Source organism: Nomascus leucogenys, chromosome 13 (assembly GCF_006542625.1).
Source record: "Nomascus leucogenys isolate Asia chromosome 13, Asia_NLE_v1, whole genome shotgun sequence".
In the NCBI taxonomy this organism is placed as follows: Eukaryota; Metazoa; Chordata; class Mammalia; order Primates; family Hylobatidae; genus Nomascus; species Nomascus leucogenys.
In genome coordinates, this window is record NC_044393.1 from 105,838,356 (window position 1) to 105,854,410 (window position 16,055).

At 51.4% G+C, this 16,055-nt stretch overlaps 1 protein-coding gene across 4 annotated transcripts in view; it reads right to left on the reverse strand.

Annotated features, from left to right (window-relative positions):
• Positions 1-16,055, reverse strand: part of PTPRN2 (protein tyrosine phosphatase receptor type N2) — a 998,301-nt gene that overhangs the window by 71,083 nt on the left and 911,163 nt on the right. For all 4 annotated transcript variants that reach the window (XM_003281603.4, XM_004090276.3, XM_012512304.2 and 1 more), the window contains one exon: positions 8,263-8,410. In XM_003281603.4, coding sequence (XP_003281651.2) covers positions 8,263-8,410 — 148 coding nt within the window. The remainder of the gene's footprint in view (positions 1-8,262; positions 8,411-16,055) is intronic.

Below are 16,055 nucleotides of genomic sequence, written 5' to 3' on the forward strand. Positions count from 1 at the left end.
GGGGCTGCCAGGGGAGCTGCAGACGACAGTGACCTCTGACACCACAGCACGGGGCGCAGAGCACACTGCACCAAGAGGGCGCGTCTGGAGAAGTAAGGGAGGAAATTCGACGGGAAACCTGCCCAAACAGCTCGCAGGAGCAACTCACTTCCGCAGCACGGGAGGGGTCGCGGTCAAAAGGGCATCCACAGAGACGCTGGGGTGAAGCAGGGAAGGGGGCGGGGGCAGCTCCGGCCGCGCACCCCGGCCAGGGCAGGGCCCCCCACACCCCACAGCAGCTGAAGGCCCCGCCTCCCGGCCCGGGTCTGTGGCTCAGTGAAGACACAGCAGCTCCGGAGGGTTGATCTCACTGACAGGGAGAGTCCCTGAGAAGGGCCCGGGGAGCTTCCGGCCTGGGTGGCCGAGGGAGGAGGCAGGGAGAGCCCTGCGGCTGAACCAGGCGGCGCCCCCTGCATCCGGAGGGACAGGCGCAGCCCGGGCTCCAATCCTGCCTCCCGCCTCAGCTGCAGAACATCGGTGGTTCCTTCAGCTCCTGAAGTTGTCCACAAACAGGTCTAGGGCGCTGATGAGGCGATTTTCTGGGCTAAGCAGCGACGGTGCTAGGTGACTCCACTTGTCCTTCGTTTCCACTGTAAGGTCAGCAGGCGACTTATTCCCAGTGCTGTGCTTCTCACAGACACAAAACCAACAGTTACGGTCTCTTCCGATGGTTACGGCAGAGATGGCTGCGGGGAGACACGGGCGGAGGCGGGTCTGGGCGGGCCCCACGTCGCGCAGCCTCAGCGTGTGCGCCTCCCGCGGCTGCGGCCAGAGACTTCCGCAAACCTCGGGCCTCAATCAACAGAACGCGTCACCTCAGGCCCAGGAGATCAGGGTCCAGGGCGTGTCCTCAGAAGCTGGCAGGGCGGGCTCCTCGCTGAGCCGCAGGGCGAGCCCGTCTTGGGCCTCTTCCCGCGGGAGGAGGCCGCCGCGTTCCTTTCCCGGGTTCTCCGGCCTGCCCCGCCCGCCGAGCGGCCCCTCATCCTCCACACCTCGCCGCCTCCGTGTCCCACAGGCAGGGACCCTCTCCCGACACCGGCCTGCCTGGAACATGCCAGAATCGTCTCCCTAACCCAGCGGCCGTGGATGAGCAAACCTGCATCCGCGGCAGCCTGAACTGCCGTTTGTCACGTAGTCCTCGAGTCTCGGACTGCAGGGGTCTCGAGGGCACCCAGGGCCGCTGTCCTGCGGCGCCCACACAATGTGCCGGGACTCGGGGTCTCTCACCAAGAGCAAACCCGGGCGCTGCTATCCAGACTCCTCGAGCCCCTTACAGGCCACATGGTCAGGGGCGACCCTCCCTGTCACAACTGTGACTCTGTGAGCTCACAGGGCTGGCCTCCACATTCTTGCTGGTGGAAGACCACGAGCAACGGGATGCCTTCGAAAGCACCGCTCTGCAGCGGAACTGCTCAACCGGCCAATCAGAATACAGGGAACCATGAAAGAGGTGGGAGGAGGAAAAAGGAGGACGGAGAGGAGGCGGACGGGGGAGGAGGGGACGAGGGAGGAGGGGGAAGGACAGGGGAGGGCCAGGGTGGGGCTCAGGGCCAAGGCAGGATTTGAAGTCTGTGGCCCGTGGCAAGGTCGCAGAGCAGGCTGGTCATGTTCCTACAGCATCGTGGAGACCTGGACACTCCGGGTTCTTGGGAAACGGGGGTTCTGGAAGGGGGCAGGCAAGCTTCTCGTGGGCTTGCAGAGTTCCCTACAGACTCCCACATGGAGAGTCTGTGATTGTTTGGAACGGGAAAGTGGTCACTAAAAGAACAGCTTTATTAGGAACCATTCATATTAGGAAAAAAAGTCAGGGACAGCTGTTTCAAAATTAAAAAGACGAAAGAGACACAAAACCCAAAATGCAATGATGAATCTTGACTGCATCCTGGTGGAAAAAACAAAACAGACAACAGACAACAGACCGTGTTGTAGCGAAAGCGGCGGGAGTCCCTGGGAGTGTGTGATAGCGACGGCGCTGTGGGCTGAGCTGTGCCCTGACGCCCGTGTGACGACACCAACCCCCAGGACAGCGGAGTGCGGCTGTGTTTGGAGACAGGGCCTCTAGAGAGACCAGCAAGTGAAGGTGAGGTCCTGAGGGGGTGCCTAGTGCAGTGGGTCTGCTGTCCTTAAACAAAGGGGACCCTTTGTCACAGACAGCACCGGCAAGCCCCAGGGAGGGCCTCAGACACGGCCAGCCCTGCCACATCCTGGACTGCAGCCTCCGGCCTCCAGGACTATGGGGAAATGCAATTCTGTGGTTTTAGCTGCTCATCTGCTGTCTCCAAAGCCTGGGCAGATGGGCACAGCTGGGTGTTAGGGGGCACTGAAGGGTTGTTGTTAATTTTCCTAGTTATAACAGGGCTGCAGCTACCTAGGAGAAGGCCCTTATATTTAGGACCTGCAGGCAGGCTAAAGTATTTGGACATCATGACGCCTGATCTTACTTGAAGTCGTCCAGCCAGAAAATAAATGAAGTGCTCGCAGGTCATGCTAATACGGCCAACACTGGGTGGCTGGCCAGCGTGGGTGGTGGGTGTGTAGGTGATGCCACGCTACCCCTTCCACTTGAGTGTTTAAAACTCTTGTAATAAAAAGTGGGGTAGGAAGTCATGCTAAGCCAGCCACACTTCTGCTCCAGAGAGAGTCCTGCAGGAGCAGCGTGCGTGGGTTGCAGCTGGGTCTGCACTGGGGCAGTGTAGGCTGCACTCTCCGGGGAGCCGCTGACCTTGGGCTCCCTAACCTTGAGCCCCAACTCTGTCCCTGTGTGAATCTCAGGGCTGTTTCAAGGATGAAAAGGAGGCGTTTAGCCCTGAGCCTCATGTGGAAACGTCTGATGAGCCTTTGCCAATATGCTTGGGGCCTGGGGACGGCTGGGGTGACCCCATCGCAGGGCTGGGCAGTGGAAACAATCTCAGCCCCAGAACCAGCGCCTGGAAAGTCCCGCGGTGGATCTGCATCACGGGGGAGGATTGGCTCAGCACTGGTCCTGTGGAATGTGTTTTTATCAATGACTTGACGATGTGAAAAACATGTTTATAAAACGAGCAGATGGCGCCGAGCTGAGAGGGAGGTGACGCAGTGACTCAGGCACCACAAGCTCTGGAGGCTGAACAAGAATCGGTTACAGGAGATGAACACAAGGCTCGATTCTCCTGTTAAACTCAACTGTCACCAACGGGGGGTGGGGGTGGGGGTGCGCGAGGCCCTGGGCTCCACCGAAGACCTTGAGGAAAAGACTCTGGATGTTAGTGGGTTCGGCCTCAGAATCAGCCGGCGCTGAGAGGTGCACCTGGCAGGATGAACATAACTTATGGTGGATAAAGGGCGAGGCCTGATCCAGGAAGAAGCACACTGTGGCCTGGGGCCCCTCTGGAGGGTGGGTCTTCCAAGTCACGAGAAACAGTGCGCTCAGGAGAAGGTGAGTCCCACGGCTGCCACCCCGAAGGCCAGGCTCGCCCCACACTCTGTGAGACCCTCCCCACACGAAGATTCTGTAAGTGGAATCGGAAGGAGGATGTGAGAAGGACGGACAGCCATGCCACACCAGGCCAGGCATCTTACCAACCTATCGGTTCAGTTTTAAGAAAGACAGTAAAGAGGATCTAAAATCAGAACTTTGAGCAGCTGAACTGTGTGGAATGTCAGCGTGGCTCCTGACAACCCCACCGGCACTGTTTCTTTGCACGGGAGGTCCTGACGAGCTCATGGAAGGTGCACTTGCTGTTGTAGTTCAGAGATGATGCTTTTAGACAATCTTTCCCTTCGAGAAGTAGCCTAACGAGAAGGACTCCGTAGATCTCTTCCTAAAAAAGAATCCCCAGTCTCTGGCAGAACAGCTGCCCAGAACAGCTTCTGCCTGTGAGGTAGCAAAGAAAAAGGCCCACACACAATTTGCTGGGATATTTTCTTTCCAACACCAACAAACCAACAGCCTTCCCAAATCCTAGGGGCAGAGTCAGCTGGCGCTGAGATCAAAAGGGGTGGAGGGAAGGCAGCCAGGCTGGGAGTCTCTCTCCAGTAACTTTCTTGGCAAGGTGACATATATGCCCAGAACCTTTTTCTATGGAAGGAAAAAGAAAACCCTGGCTTAATCATCAAATCATCAGAGTTAGGAGAATCACCCATGTATTGATCTTTAAAAGCAAATCATGATAATTTTTGGACACTCAGAAGTAACCAAGGCAAAATATTCCTCTTAGGGGACTCTGCTTAGAGTTTTGGGAGAGAAAAAAAAACTAAACCAAAGGTTTATTTAGAAAGAAATTGTTTTCTGAGTATTCTAAGGAAAGCTATGCTTAGCCAAAGTGCTTCAGCCCTCATACATGTTTCAAATACTTCTGTAGGAGTTTGAAATGGACATGGATTTTCCCAACACACACACACAATCTCAGGTGAGCCCACGACAGCCTATGGGGATGGCACTGGGGAGTGTGGGCTTCAGCTCTGACGGGCCGGGCTCTAAATCTCAAAGTTCTTCTCAGCCAAGTGGGGGGTTTCTTGTGAGGACCAGAGGTGGCACATCCACAGGCACGGGGGATGCTGGCTCACGACGCCCCAGTGATGCCGTGGTTAGGACGCCGCTCACGCAGCTGCAGCTCAGGGCCAGCGTGGTGACCCTTACTCCTGGGAACGGTGATCAGCTGGGCCTCTGCCTCACTGGACCACGCTGCAAGGCAAGGGCCTGGGAGATGCCCACAGCCGCGCCTCTGGCTGTGAGGCAGCTATGATCCTCCAGCAGCAATGCCCCCAGAAGCTGGGAGATGCGAACCCCACATGACTGTCCCCCTCGCTGTCTTCCTGTACCTGAGCCTTCAGCGCTTCATTGTCTCTGTCTTGTCTCTCTGCATTGTCTTGTTTCTCTCTCTCTCTCTCTCGTTATTACAATATAGAGCCAAAAATACTTGTTTGTTTAGGATAAGGCACCAAAATAGTATCATATCCCTGTTCTTAATCTGAAATGCAGACAAGCGAAATGCTGCATAATTCTTTTTTAAACATTCAAAAAACAGAAAATGCATGTTAAGTTCTTTAAACTTCTGAGATAATACAACTAGACCTAGCATGGTGCCAGCTAAGCATCTCATAATGTGTGTTTCCTTCTCCTTTGGGGGCTCATTCCGATCAGGTTGCATCCGGGAAGTCGGGCGACCGTGTCCATCTCCTGGGTGGAAGAATGGCCCAGGGAAGTGCTCCATGGGGAAGGCGGGGCAGAAAAGAAGGGAGGGGTGGTCCCGAGGACCCTTTCCATAGACCTGGGAGTGCCCAGTGAACGTGTAGAAAGGACACAGTGGGAGAGGCAGGTGCAGACGGAGGACTCGAAGGTTCCATCCCGAACAGAGGACAGCGTGGCCGAGTACTTGTGCTTCCATCCCCGCACAGAGGATAGTGTGTGCCCAGCATGCGGACTCGCTTCCATCGCAACACGGAGGACAGTGTGGAGCCCAGCTCGAGTGCCGTCCACCCACCATGACAGCGCAGCACGGGCCTTCCAAGCCACAGAGCCACGGGGAAGCCGGTCCTCCTGGGCCGTGTGTGGCTGTTTTGGAGCCAGTTGTGTCCTGTGAAGAGCGCAGCGGCCGCAGGTGAGGCAGGAGTGAAGCAGAGGAGGCGGCCATCTCTTGGGGCCTGGCAACAGCGAGAGCTTTAGCCAAGCCACTGTCTCCCTGAGGACAAGACCTCCTTCCCAGAGGCAAGATGGCCAAGAGTATGGAGAAGAAAGTAGGTAATACAAGTCTGCTCAGAATAAACCTATGTGTTCATGAAAATATTTCTATCTAGGGTTCTCCCAGGAGGTGAACTTGCCCTTCTGTGTCTTCCCTGGTGGCCTCTCAAGCCCGAAGGGCAGCGCTGTGTCTTCACACCCTGGCACATGGGTCGGGAGAACCCTGGGAGGAGGTGCAGGCAGCTTCTTTCTGGCTCCAGCGTAAGTCTCGGGAGGGAGGTGCTTCCCCCCTCACCCGTGACCTGGCTCAGAATGGGCAGGGCTGTCCTGATCCCCATGAGAACATCGGGCGCCCATCCATGTGTGGCCGCCCTGTTGGCGCCAGCTGCTACCTGGAGAGGCTGCCTGTATCCCATCTCGTGCGGCCGCCCTGTTGGCACCGGCTGCTACCTGGAGAGGCTGCCTGTGTCCCATCCATGTGTGGCCACCCTGTTGGCGCTGGCTGCTACCTGGAGAGGCTGCCTGTGTCCCATCCATGTGTGGCCACCCTGTTGGCGCCGGCTGCTACCTGGAGAGGCTGCCTGTGTCCCATCTGAGCACGGACCACTTCACCATCACTAGGTCCCTCGCCCCCAACCCCCCATCCACACTGCACAGACAGATCCCAGGTGGCTGCAGGGCACACAGGGGGAAAACCCCATCGCCAGGTCATTTCTGCCACGCTCCGGGCTGTCTCTGGGGAGGGCGTGCTGTCAGACGAATATTTACCATGAAACACCTCACAATCCGAGTAAACGACCAGACACACAGAGACACGTAATGCACGCTTGCTGCATGGCTGTTTACCATGAACCATGTCTCCACTCAGGACTCAGCAGGACACCCCCTTACCACCACCCTCACTTGTCCTACCACACCGGCTTCGCTCCCCGCCCTCTCCTCCCCCAGGCTGCTCCTCTCCGAGGACAGTGGCCAGGCCCCCAGAGCCTGTTAGTAGCCCCTGACACACGGTAGGTGCTTAGTAAATATCTGTTAGTTGGCTAATGGGATCTATTGTATTTTGCTTTTCTTCTAAATATAAAATTTATAAATCACAACAGCTTCTGTTTTTAGATCTCTTTAGGGTTAAAACCCTCAGACCTCATAGAAACTGGTCTGAACACTAAATGAGTAGCAAGAAGCGTGCACCCAGGTGGGTGAATGGGATTTTACACAGGTCTGCAATGCCCCAGGTTAGTTTCTGAAGCAAAACGAGATTCCAGCTTCTCCCTGTTCTGACCTGTAACACTTCCTGTGGGCTGGAAGGAGGGCAAGGGCAGCGCCTCTCCCTGGCCTGCACCAGGGCTGCCGTGGGGGTCTGTGCTGCTGGTACAGGGACAGGCGGTGTCTCAGGGACACCAGTCTGATCCCTTGACCGGCTCCGAAGGGCTGAGGCAGGGACACAGTGACGGAGAGATGGCCTCGGCCACGGGGGACACTGGTCCCGCCTGATGCTGAGCTGAAAGTGAGTGTGGCCGAGTGGTGCTCTCGAAGTGTGAGCTGACGAAGCTCCCTCTGTTGCATCAGAGACATGTGCAAGGGCCTTGTCTTAGGGTCCTCAGGAGAGTAACTAAGAAACTCTGCCCACACTGTCATTTATCATTCATGAATCAACGATGCGAGTATCTACTTCCCTCTGAAACTCTGGTCAGGAACATAACTAGGACCCCCTTCCTCCTGGCGGGTGGGTTTATTAACAAGCAAAGTGTAGGATCTTCCTTGGAACCTGCTGTACACATAGAGGATGAGCGAGGTGGATGCCAGCACCAGGCGGCCCTTGCCCTCCTCATCCCGTACGCAGCTTAGTGCATCCCACGCTGCGGGAACACGAGACGGTGTCTCTTCCACTCCATGCCAGCCACTCGGAGAACTACTGCCTTGTATTTCCATTTCCTGGCAATGATCCCTAGCTAGGTAGTAGGTGCTCAGTTTGTGGAAATAATTGTAAAGTTAAAGATGCTGTAAAGGCGACCACTGTTCATTCTGTGCCTGCGATGTGCTGGTGCTATGCTAATGACCTCATCTAATCCTCACAGCAGTAATATTTCAAGGACGTCCGCGTGACCCCAATTACAGATGTGACGTGGAGCCTCCAAGAGGTTCAGGAACGTGTCTCAAGTCACACGGTGACAGAGAACAATAGAACTGACGCTCACCGGGGTGCAGATGTCCCCAAGCCCGTGCTGGAGGAAAGGAAGACAGTGGTTCCTTGTTGGTTGGGCTGGGGATGGCATCGCAGAGGGGAGATTCCCAGGAGGGCCTTCCCAGAGGGGGCAAGTCTGCTGTAGAGGAGGGGGCACCGGGAAGGAGGAGGGGAGGGCTTTGCAGACCCTGAGGATGGGGCTGCTTCCCCCACCTGTAACTCTGGCCTCCAGCCCCCGGGGCTGGTACATACAGGTCAGCACAGCCAGTTTCCCCCACCCGTAACCCAGGCCTCCAGCCCCCGGGGCTGGTATGTACAGGTCAGCACAGCCAGTTTCCCCCACCTGTAACCCAGGCCTCCCGCCCCCGGGGCTGGTACGTACAGGTCAGCACGGCCAGGGAACGGTTCTTGGGCACGTTCTCCTCCCTCTGGGCCACGAACGAGCTGTTGGGCTCTGCCTGGTAGGCGCACAGCGCTTCCCACTCCTTCTCCAGCCGGTTCTTGTTCTTCAGGTGGTCCTCCATGTAGGACTGAAAGGGAAACACAGGGTCAGGAGTGCGCCTAGGTGGTAAGCCCAGCCGGCAGATGCACAAAAGGCAGCAGAGGACTTTGCACGCACCACGTGGGTCATGCCCACCTTGCTCACAAGCCTGGGCCGTGCCTGCGATGTGCATAAGCCTGGGCTTTGGTGTGACATTGTGCTACGGTGCACAATGCATATAATACCATGCGACTGTTAAGTGAAATATGTGCATTGTTAACACACATTTTACATATGTAAATATAAACTCAGGTGTTAGGTATGTGTTTGGGAATCAGTTTACCGCTGAGATGACAACAATTATCACACCTTTTAATTACAGGGCCAGGGAGCTCAGACCATGCTCTTGGTGGGGCTGCTTCGCGTGCCCATTTCTGCTTGCATAGAGTCATTTTTCTTAAAACCAGCACACTTTTCTGAACCCACTGGGTGTGATGCAGTTCAGAGACTGGGCTGCTCTGATCTGTGCAAAATGCAGAACAGCTTCTAGCATGAAACAAACACAAATGGATGGAAGCAAATATTTTAAGCCTTGGCTGTTCCAATCTTAATTTTTCTGGCGCTTGTCGGTGAACATTACTATGAGTAGACAAGGAAACAAAGGCCTCCTGAAAATTCCCCTCCACAAAGACCCCCATGCCGCCAGCACAGTCCAGTCGGTTCTTATTCATCCGTACGGTTGAGAACTCGCCCTGATTTTAAGAAGGAGCATTTCAAAGGACCAAACCCAGCTGCACTATGGCACCACAGGAAGTGACGGCCTCGTCTGATGTCACTCTGCTTGTGGATTTGCAAGGTGCTGTGTGTCATGTGTAGACCCAGGTTCCAAGTGTGTCCACACGAGAAAATAAAGCATGCATGTGCACACATGGTCCTTTGCTGCAAAGCGGCCACGCATTCCAATGTCAGGCCTGGGGGCCAGGCCCCTCTCACCTTCTGCCCACCCCCTGACATCCCCTTTGATTGATCCGAGGAGCTGGGATGGTCCCTCCCTGCCCACTGGGGCCCGTTCCAGGAGACAGGTGGAGAAAGAGACACGCAGGGAGGGAGGGCTGGACATGGCGAGGCGGGAATCTCAGCTCATCGTGCTGTCTAGTGGAAGTTTTTGATCACAGCCAACCTGAACCCATGCAGCAAACACACACCCTGCTGTGCTGGCCTGGCTCACACGAGAGCAGGTGCATCAGCCACGTGTGCTGTTTGCGTGACACCCCTGCATCTGGGTGGGCATGGTGGTGAGGGACAATCGCCTGGCTCAGGGTGGGCACTCTGAGGCCGTCTGTTGGGAGGTCCCAGGTTGTCACTGTCACCCCCACCATGGCCCTGCTTGAGCTAGTTGGGAACAGCAGAGGGACTCCAGTGTCGATGAGAAGACGCACCGACTGCCCGTTCCACACAGTGAACGCTTTTCCCATGCCACGCCTTGAGCCTTGGGAGCACACCCGCGCCAGGAACAGAAACATCGGGGCTGCTCTGAGCCAAAGCGAACGAGTTCATCCACTCCCGTCACCAGCCCCAACACCCAGGAAGCCTCGGGGTTTCCTTGTGCATGGAAGAAGCACCCCAGAGAGATGTCTCGAGTTATGAAATTAGGCAAAATTCAAATGGCTCAATCTAGGAAATGCGAACTACACATTCTTTCTTTTGAGACATCATTATGGAACATCAAATTCATATTTTTGTACCAAAGTTACCCTAATAGGAAAAACATTTTTGGATGATATAATATTTAAGTTTTGTGAAAATACTGACCAGCTCATCTAGCCCAAATCTGGTGTGTGAGGGAACCTGGGAGGTGGATAGTTATGGTGAAAGAATAGTCCCAGTCTGTTTCTGTAGCTACTTTTCTCAAGTTGGGCTTATGTAGAGTTCTACAAATAGGTAGGTAGAAAATGGTTCCTGGCAAAATGATTCTGGGTCCCAGCTTTTCTTTGGAAAATGCTCTTTTCATAAAATCCATCACAAACAAATGGGCTTCCTTCAATAAAACATGATGGGTTCTAAAATGATGAACCCTAGCAGGTTTAATTCAATCGAAAATATTGTCTGCAAAAGAGGCATTGGATATTATCTTAATTCATATAAACTGCAGCTATTTAAATTCTCACATTTATCTTAACTATGGGAAGCAAAATTATACTCTCAGTTCTCTTGAATTTCTACATTTATGGCAAAAATATAAACTAAGCCTGTGTGGCGCAAGGTTGGGTGGTAGGAGGGAGGAAGAGGTAGATACTGACGCGATGTTTTTTCACGGAGAATGAAGCCATCTGCAGAGGCACTTGACTCTATTAAAACTGAGATAGAACTGACATCTCTTTGCACACGCCACTCCAGTGGGCTGTGTTTGTCCCGTTCTGCTCATTTCAATTTGATCTGTTCCGTATTCTTCTATCAATATTTTTTATGAAACATCCTTTGTGATATTAAACTGATGAAATATCCCCCAACTACATCTTAGGAGTCTTTTTCCTCTTTCATGGCTTGTAGATAAGTTGCCTTTCATCTGTGAGTCTGTGGGGAAGCTAGGCCTTCATAGCAAAGTAATGTTTTAAACAATGAAAGCAAAACCAAAAGGTACCACGGGAGCTTAGTACAGATGCTCCCCTACTTATGATGGGTTATGGCCCAAGAGTTTCTTAAGTCGAAAGTGCATTGAGGCCGGGCTCGGTGGCTCACGTCTGTAATCCTAGCACTTTGGGAGGCTAAGGTGGGTGGATCACCTGAGGCCAGGAGTTCGAGACCAGCCTGGCCAACATGGTGAAACCTTGTCTCTACTAAAAATACAAAAATTAGCTGGGCATGGTGCTGGGCGCCTCTAAGCCCAGCTACTCGGGAGACTGAGACAGAAGAATCACTTGAACCTGGGAAGCGGATGTTGCAGTGAACCGAGATTGCATCATTGCACTCCAGCCTGGGTGACAAGAGTGAAACTCTGTCTCAAAAAAAAAAAAAAAAAAGTGCATTGAACACAGGTAACCTACTGAGTGTCACAGCTGAGCCTACCCTGCCTTACACATGCTAGAATACCTACCTTCCTCTGCAGCTGGGCAAACCCATCTCACACAAAGCCTACTGAGGATAAAGTGTTGAATATCTTACGTGATTCATTGAACACTGAACTGAAAGTGAGTAACAGAATGGTTGCATGGGTACTTGAAGTTCAGTTTCTATTTAATGCATGTTGCTTCTGCACCACTGTAAAGTCAAACCATGATAAGTTGGGGGCCATCTATACTGTGGTCGTCCTGCATGTGAACTTGGACAAGTATAGCAACTCTACTCAGACGTCTTCTGGAATTATTAGGAAATTAACATGTAACTTAAACAGTATTCGTGGCTTTTCCCTGATAGTGGGCATTTAGCTATAGGTGTTTTTAAAACTGACATTTAAGCAAACAAATCAGTAAGAAAAAAAAACACAATCCTATCAAAAAGTGGGATAAGGACATGAATAGACAATTCTCAAAAGAAGATATACAAATGGCCAACAGACATATGAAAAAATGCTCAACATCACTAATGATCAGGGAAATGCATATCAAAACCACAATGTGATACCACCTTACTCTTGCAAGAATGGATATAATCAAAAAATCAATAAACAGTAGATGTTGGTGTGGATGCAGTGAACAGGGAACACTTCTTTGCTGCTGGTGGGAATGTAAACTAGTACAGCCATTATGGAAAACAGTGTGGAGATTCCTTAAAGAACTAAAAGTAGAACTACCATTTGATCCAGAAATCCCACTACTGGGTATCTACCCATAGGAAAAGATGTCATTATATGAAAAATATACTTGCACATGCATGTTTATAGCAGCACAATTCACAATTACAAAATTGTGGAAAAAACCCAAATGCTTATCAATTAATGAGAGGATAAAGAAACTGTGGTACATACATATGATGGAATACTACACAGCCACAAAAAGGAATGAATTAACAGCATTTGCCATGACCTGGATGAGACTGGAGACTATTCTTCCAAGTTAAGTAACTCAGGAATGGAAAACCAAACATCGTATGTTCTCACTGCTATGTGGGAGCTAAGCTATGAGGATGCAGAGGCATAAGAATGATACAATGGACTTTGGGGACTTGAGGGGAGGGGAAGGAGGGGGGCGAGGGATAAAAGATAACAAATATGGTGCAGTGTATACTGCTCAGGTGATATGTTACCCAAATCTCACAAATTACCACTAAAGAACTTATTCATGTAACTAAATACCACCTGCACCCCAATAAATGGAAAAAAATCATAAAAAAAGTTAGCTCAGAAAAAAAACCTTCACATTTAAATTCTTTTATTTTATAGATGAATGCATGTGTGAGAGAGTGTGGTGGTAGGATGGCTTAGTTTCTTAAGGCACTGCAACTTTTGTTACATAAATAGCACATGTAGAAAAGAACAGAAAATGAAGATAAGCAGAATGGCAATGAATAACCCCAGAGCCCACAGCAAAATGTAAGGCAACCTTTTCCCCCAGTGCTGAGTACCTTCATTTCAACTTTGGACATCCTCAGCAGAATAGAATTTACTTCTTTAAAGTGAAAAAATGCTGAGATGAGGCTCACATCTTACAGATAAGGAAACCAAGGCCTAGAGAAGGTAAGCAATTGGTTCACAGACCCCAGCAGCCAGTGGCAGCATCAAAGCCTGGGCGTGGCCTCTGAAATGCCCTGCGGATTTTCTCCTGGCTCGTCACCACAGCCTTCTCGCTGATCTTCTTCTCATCACCTCCCCTTTCCAGTTGCTTTTTCACTGAACGACCAGGTTGGCGTTTCTGGTGCAAAATATAACCTATTTAAAAAATTACCAAGGGTGCCTAGACTGGCATTGTTCTTTGTCTGAATTTCCTTTTACTAATCTGATACTTTCTATCCCATAAGACTGCTTCTCAGCCTTTGCCCCCTCCCCACCGCCATCCTTCTCTACATTTTGTGCTGATTTTTCTGTAATGAACCAACCCAGACTTCAAGGTGCAGCTCAGACACCACTTCCTCCTCCAGGAGTCCGGTCAGGACATGCCCATTACCTACCCCACCTCGTGATCTTTCTTCCCTACAACTCACCCCCTCATCAAACACTTACTACTTCAAACATATGTCTCTATGGCATTCGTCACATTCTGCCTGGTGCTTTAACTGTGGGTTTCAAGCTCTGATTCTTCTCATGAGATTAATTTTTTTAGGGCAGGGACTGTGTTTCAGCTGCTCAGCACAGGCAGCAAGCACTCAGCCAATATCTGTGGAATAATAATGCATAACCTGGAAATCTCTACAAGTGATTTGTATTATAGGTAAACATTTTATTTTGATGATGGGCATCCAAAACACTGCCTTTGAATCTTCTGAAACTTGGAAGAACTTCTCCAAAAAGGAGCATAAGGAACTTGGAATGTTTTACTATACATGGCCTTGCTGCCATCTTCCTTTCTGGGGTTGCCCAGCAAACATCACTGTAACTCATGACAGACAGGTGTCAGCTCATTGAGTGTTCCTGTAACAACCTGAAGCTAACAGCAGTTGTATAAATTTGGAAGGGCAGCAGTTCAGAGAGCTCTTCTCTACAAGTCTTCTCCACAACTCTTCTCCTTTTTTTACATCTCCCTCATTCTCCATGGTCCAGGTCCCAGGTGGGGTGCTCCATCTCCCCTGGAACCTTCTCAGTGGCCTCCAGGCACCAGTGTGCACCGCACCTGCAGCTGGGTCTCCTCTGGGGTGTGAGCTCCTGGTGGTCAGGGACCCCTTCTCACACCGCGTCCCACTTCACACAGCTCCTTGCTCTGGGCTCTCCGTCAGTGCCTCTGAGTTGAAGCTTTATGAAGAAAGCTCTAGAATGAGCCGACTGAGGCTGACAGTACCAGGCGGAGTGAGCCAGCAAAGGCAGGACTGCACCACAATGTGTGCTCACATCAGGAAATCCATGAAGAGTGAAAATAGGGAGCGAAGAATTGGTGCTGAATCTCATTCGATACAAGCTGAAGTGCTTACGGAAGTTGGATTTGCTGTCGTTCCCTGATTCTTAGGGAGCATTTGGAGGTGCGTCTTTCGTTTTAGAGCTGCTTGCTGTATAATTTGGGGTTTTGAAGGGCTCTTGGCTGGGAGAACTCAGTCTGACATTTTCATATTTTTAAATTCCATTAAGGGAATTTTACTTAAGCTGTTTCTAGATGAGCCCTGAGTGAAAAGGTGTCTCCAACCTTCTCAAATTCTCATACTTCCTGAGGGCCTAGGCATGATGTGCTTGCGGAAGGGTGAATTCCTAGATCAAACCATTCATGGAGAAAGCCACGGGGACTCAGGAAGTGGGTTTCCCAAGGGTGTTGCCAGCATTCACTGTCTGACGTAGATCCCAGAGCACATGACGTCTACACCGCAGCAGCCGAAGATGTGGCTGCATTCTTCTTCACGTTCTCACCCTTTGAGAAGGACACCATCAGCGCTCACACAATCTACTTTGTTAGAGATATTAACTCAATCGAAGGTTTCCTCTGTCATCCTTCTCCCGTTTCTGAATCCATCCTGCCAGTCCCTGTCTCATATTGTTTTCTAGCTCACCCTATAAGATCATTTAGAGTTGGAGCATTGAGGACAGTCACTGGGTCACAAGATCGGGTGCTGCTAGATGGGTTTTGGAGGAAACAGTCTCCATGTGTCAGGCAAACCAACTGGCTTCCACATTTAATGGAATCATTTTACACAGAATCCCAAAATTTGTGTAACAAAAGTTTGATTGCCACGAACACTTTGATGGAGAATGTGTTCACAATGTATTACATAGCCCAAATGTCGTCGGTACCGTTTTCTGGTCAAATGATCAACACCTTGAGGTCAAGGGGGTGATTTCTAGGAACATGGAGCACAGAAAGTCCAGAACACAACAGTGTCTGTTAACGATTGCAAGAGCACCTTCCCTTCAGGAGAGGAACCGCCCCTGTCACTCGCAAAGATGAACATGGAAAGAAGCTTCTGTGGAACAGGAACACACATGAACACAGTGGGAAGGCACTGGACTTTGTGTTGATAGAATTTTTAACAGTCTGATACACAGAACGGTGTGGGTCCCTCCCACAGCTACTTTTTGGCGTGGAGCCTTCTGGCAAGTCGGGCCATCTCACTGAGCCCCACGGGTGCACCCCTTCGTAACCTGGTAATCACAGCTCACAGGGCAGAGCCAGAGTCTGTGTTCCCAAGGAGGTTTTGAGGGGTGATGAGTGAATATGGGAGACACAGTAGAAGGTGTGTGCCCCAGGGATGGGGTGCTGGAGGGTCTCAGTGTTTCAGTAGAGGAAGAGAGTATTGGAAAGACTCTTGAGTTCCCTCCCACGCTCTGTGGCTCCACTGCGGTTCTGGGGACACTCTTATCCTTTTGTTTAAGGAAATACAACATGTCCGCTCTCTTCTGTTCATTTCTTTTTTGAAGAGGGAAATATTTCATGGCCTGTCTTCAGGAGAGGAAATACTAGGAAATGCCTGTTTAAGAGACTACGTGGAAACTAAACTGCTAGTTAACAAGGACAATTTCTCTGGTGGGAAAAGCACACCAGCATCCCGTGTGCGTCTGACGCAGGACCCGGCGCTCACATCATATCCTGAGCCTGTTTTATGGCACCACCTTACTGGTGTCG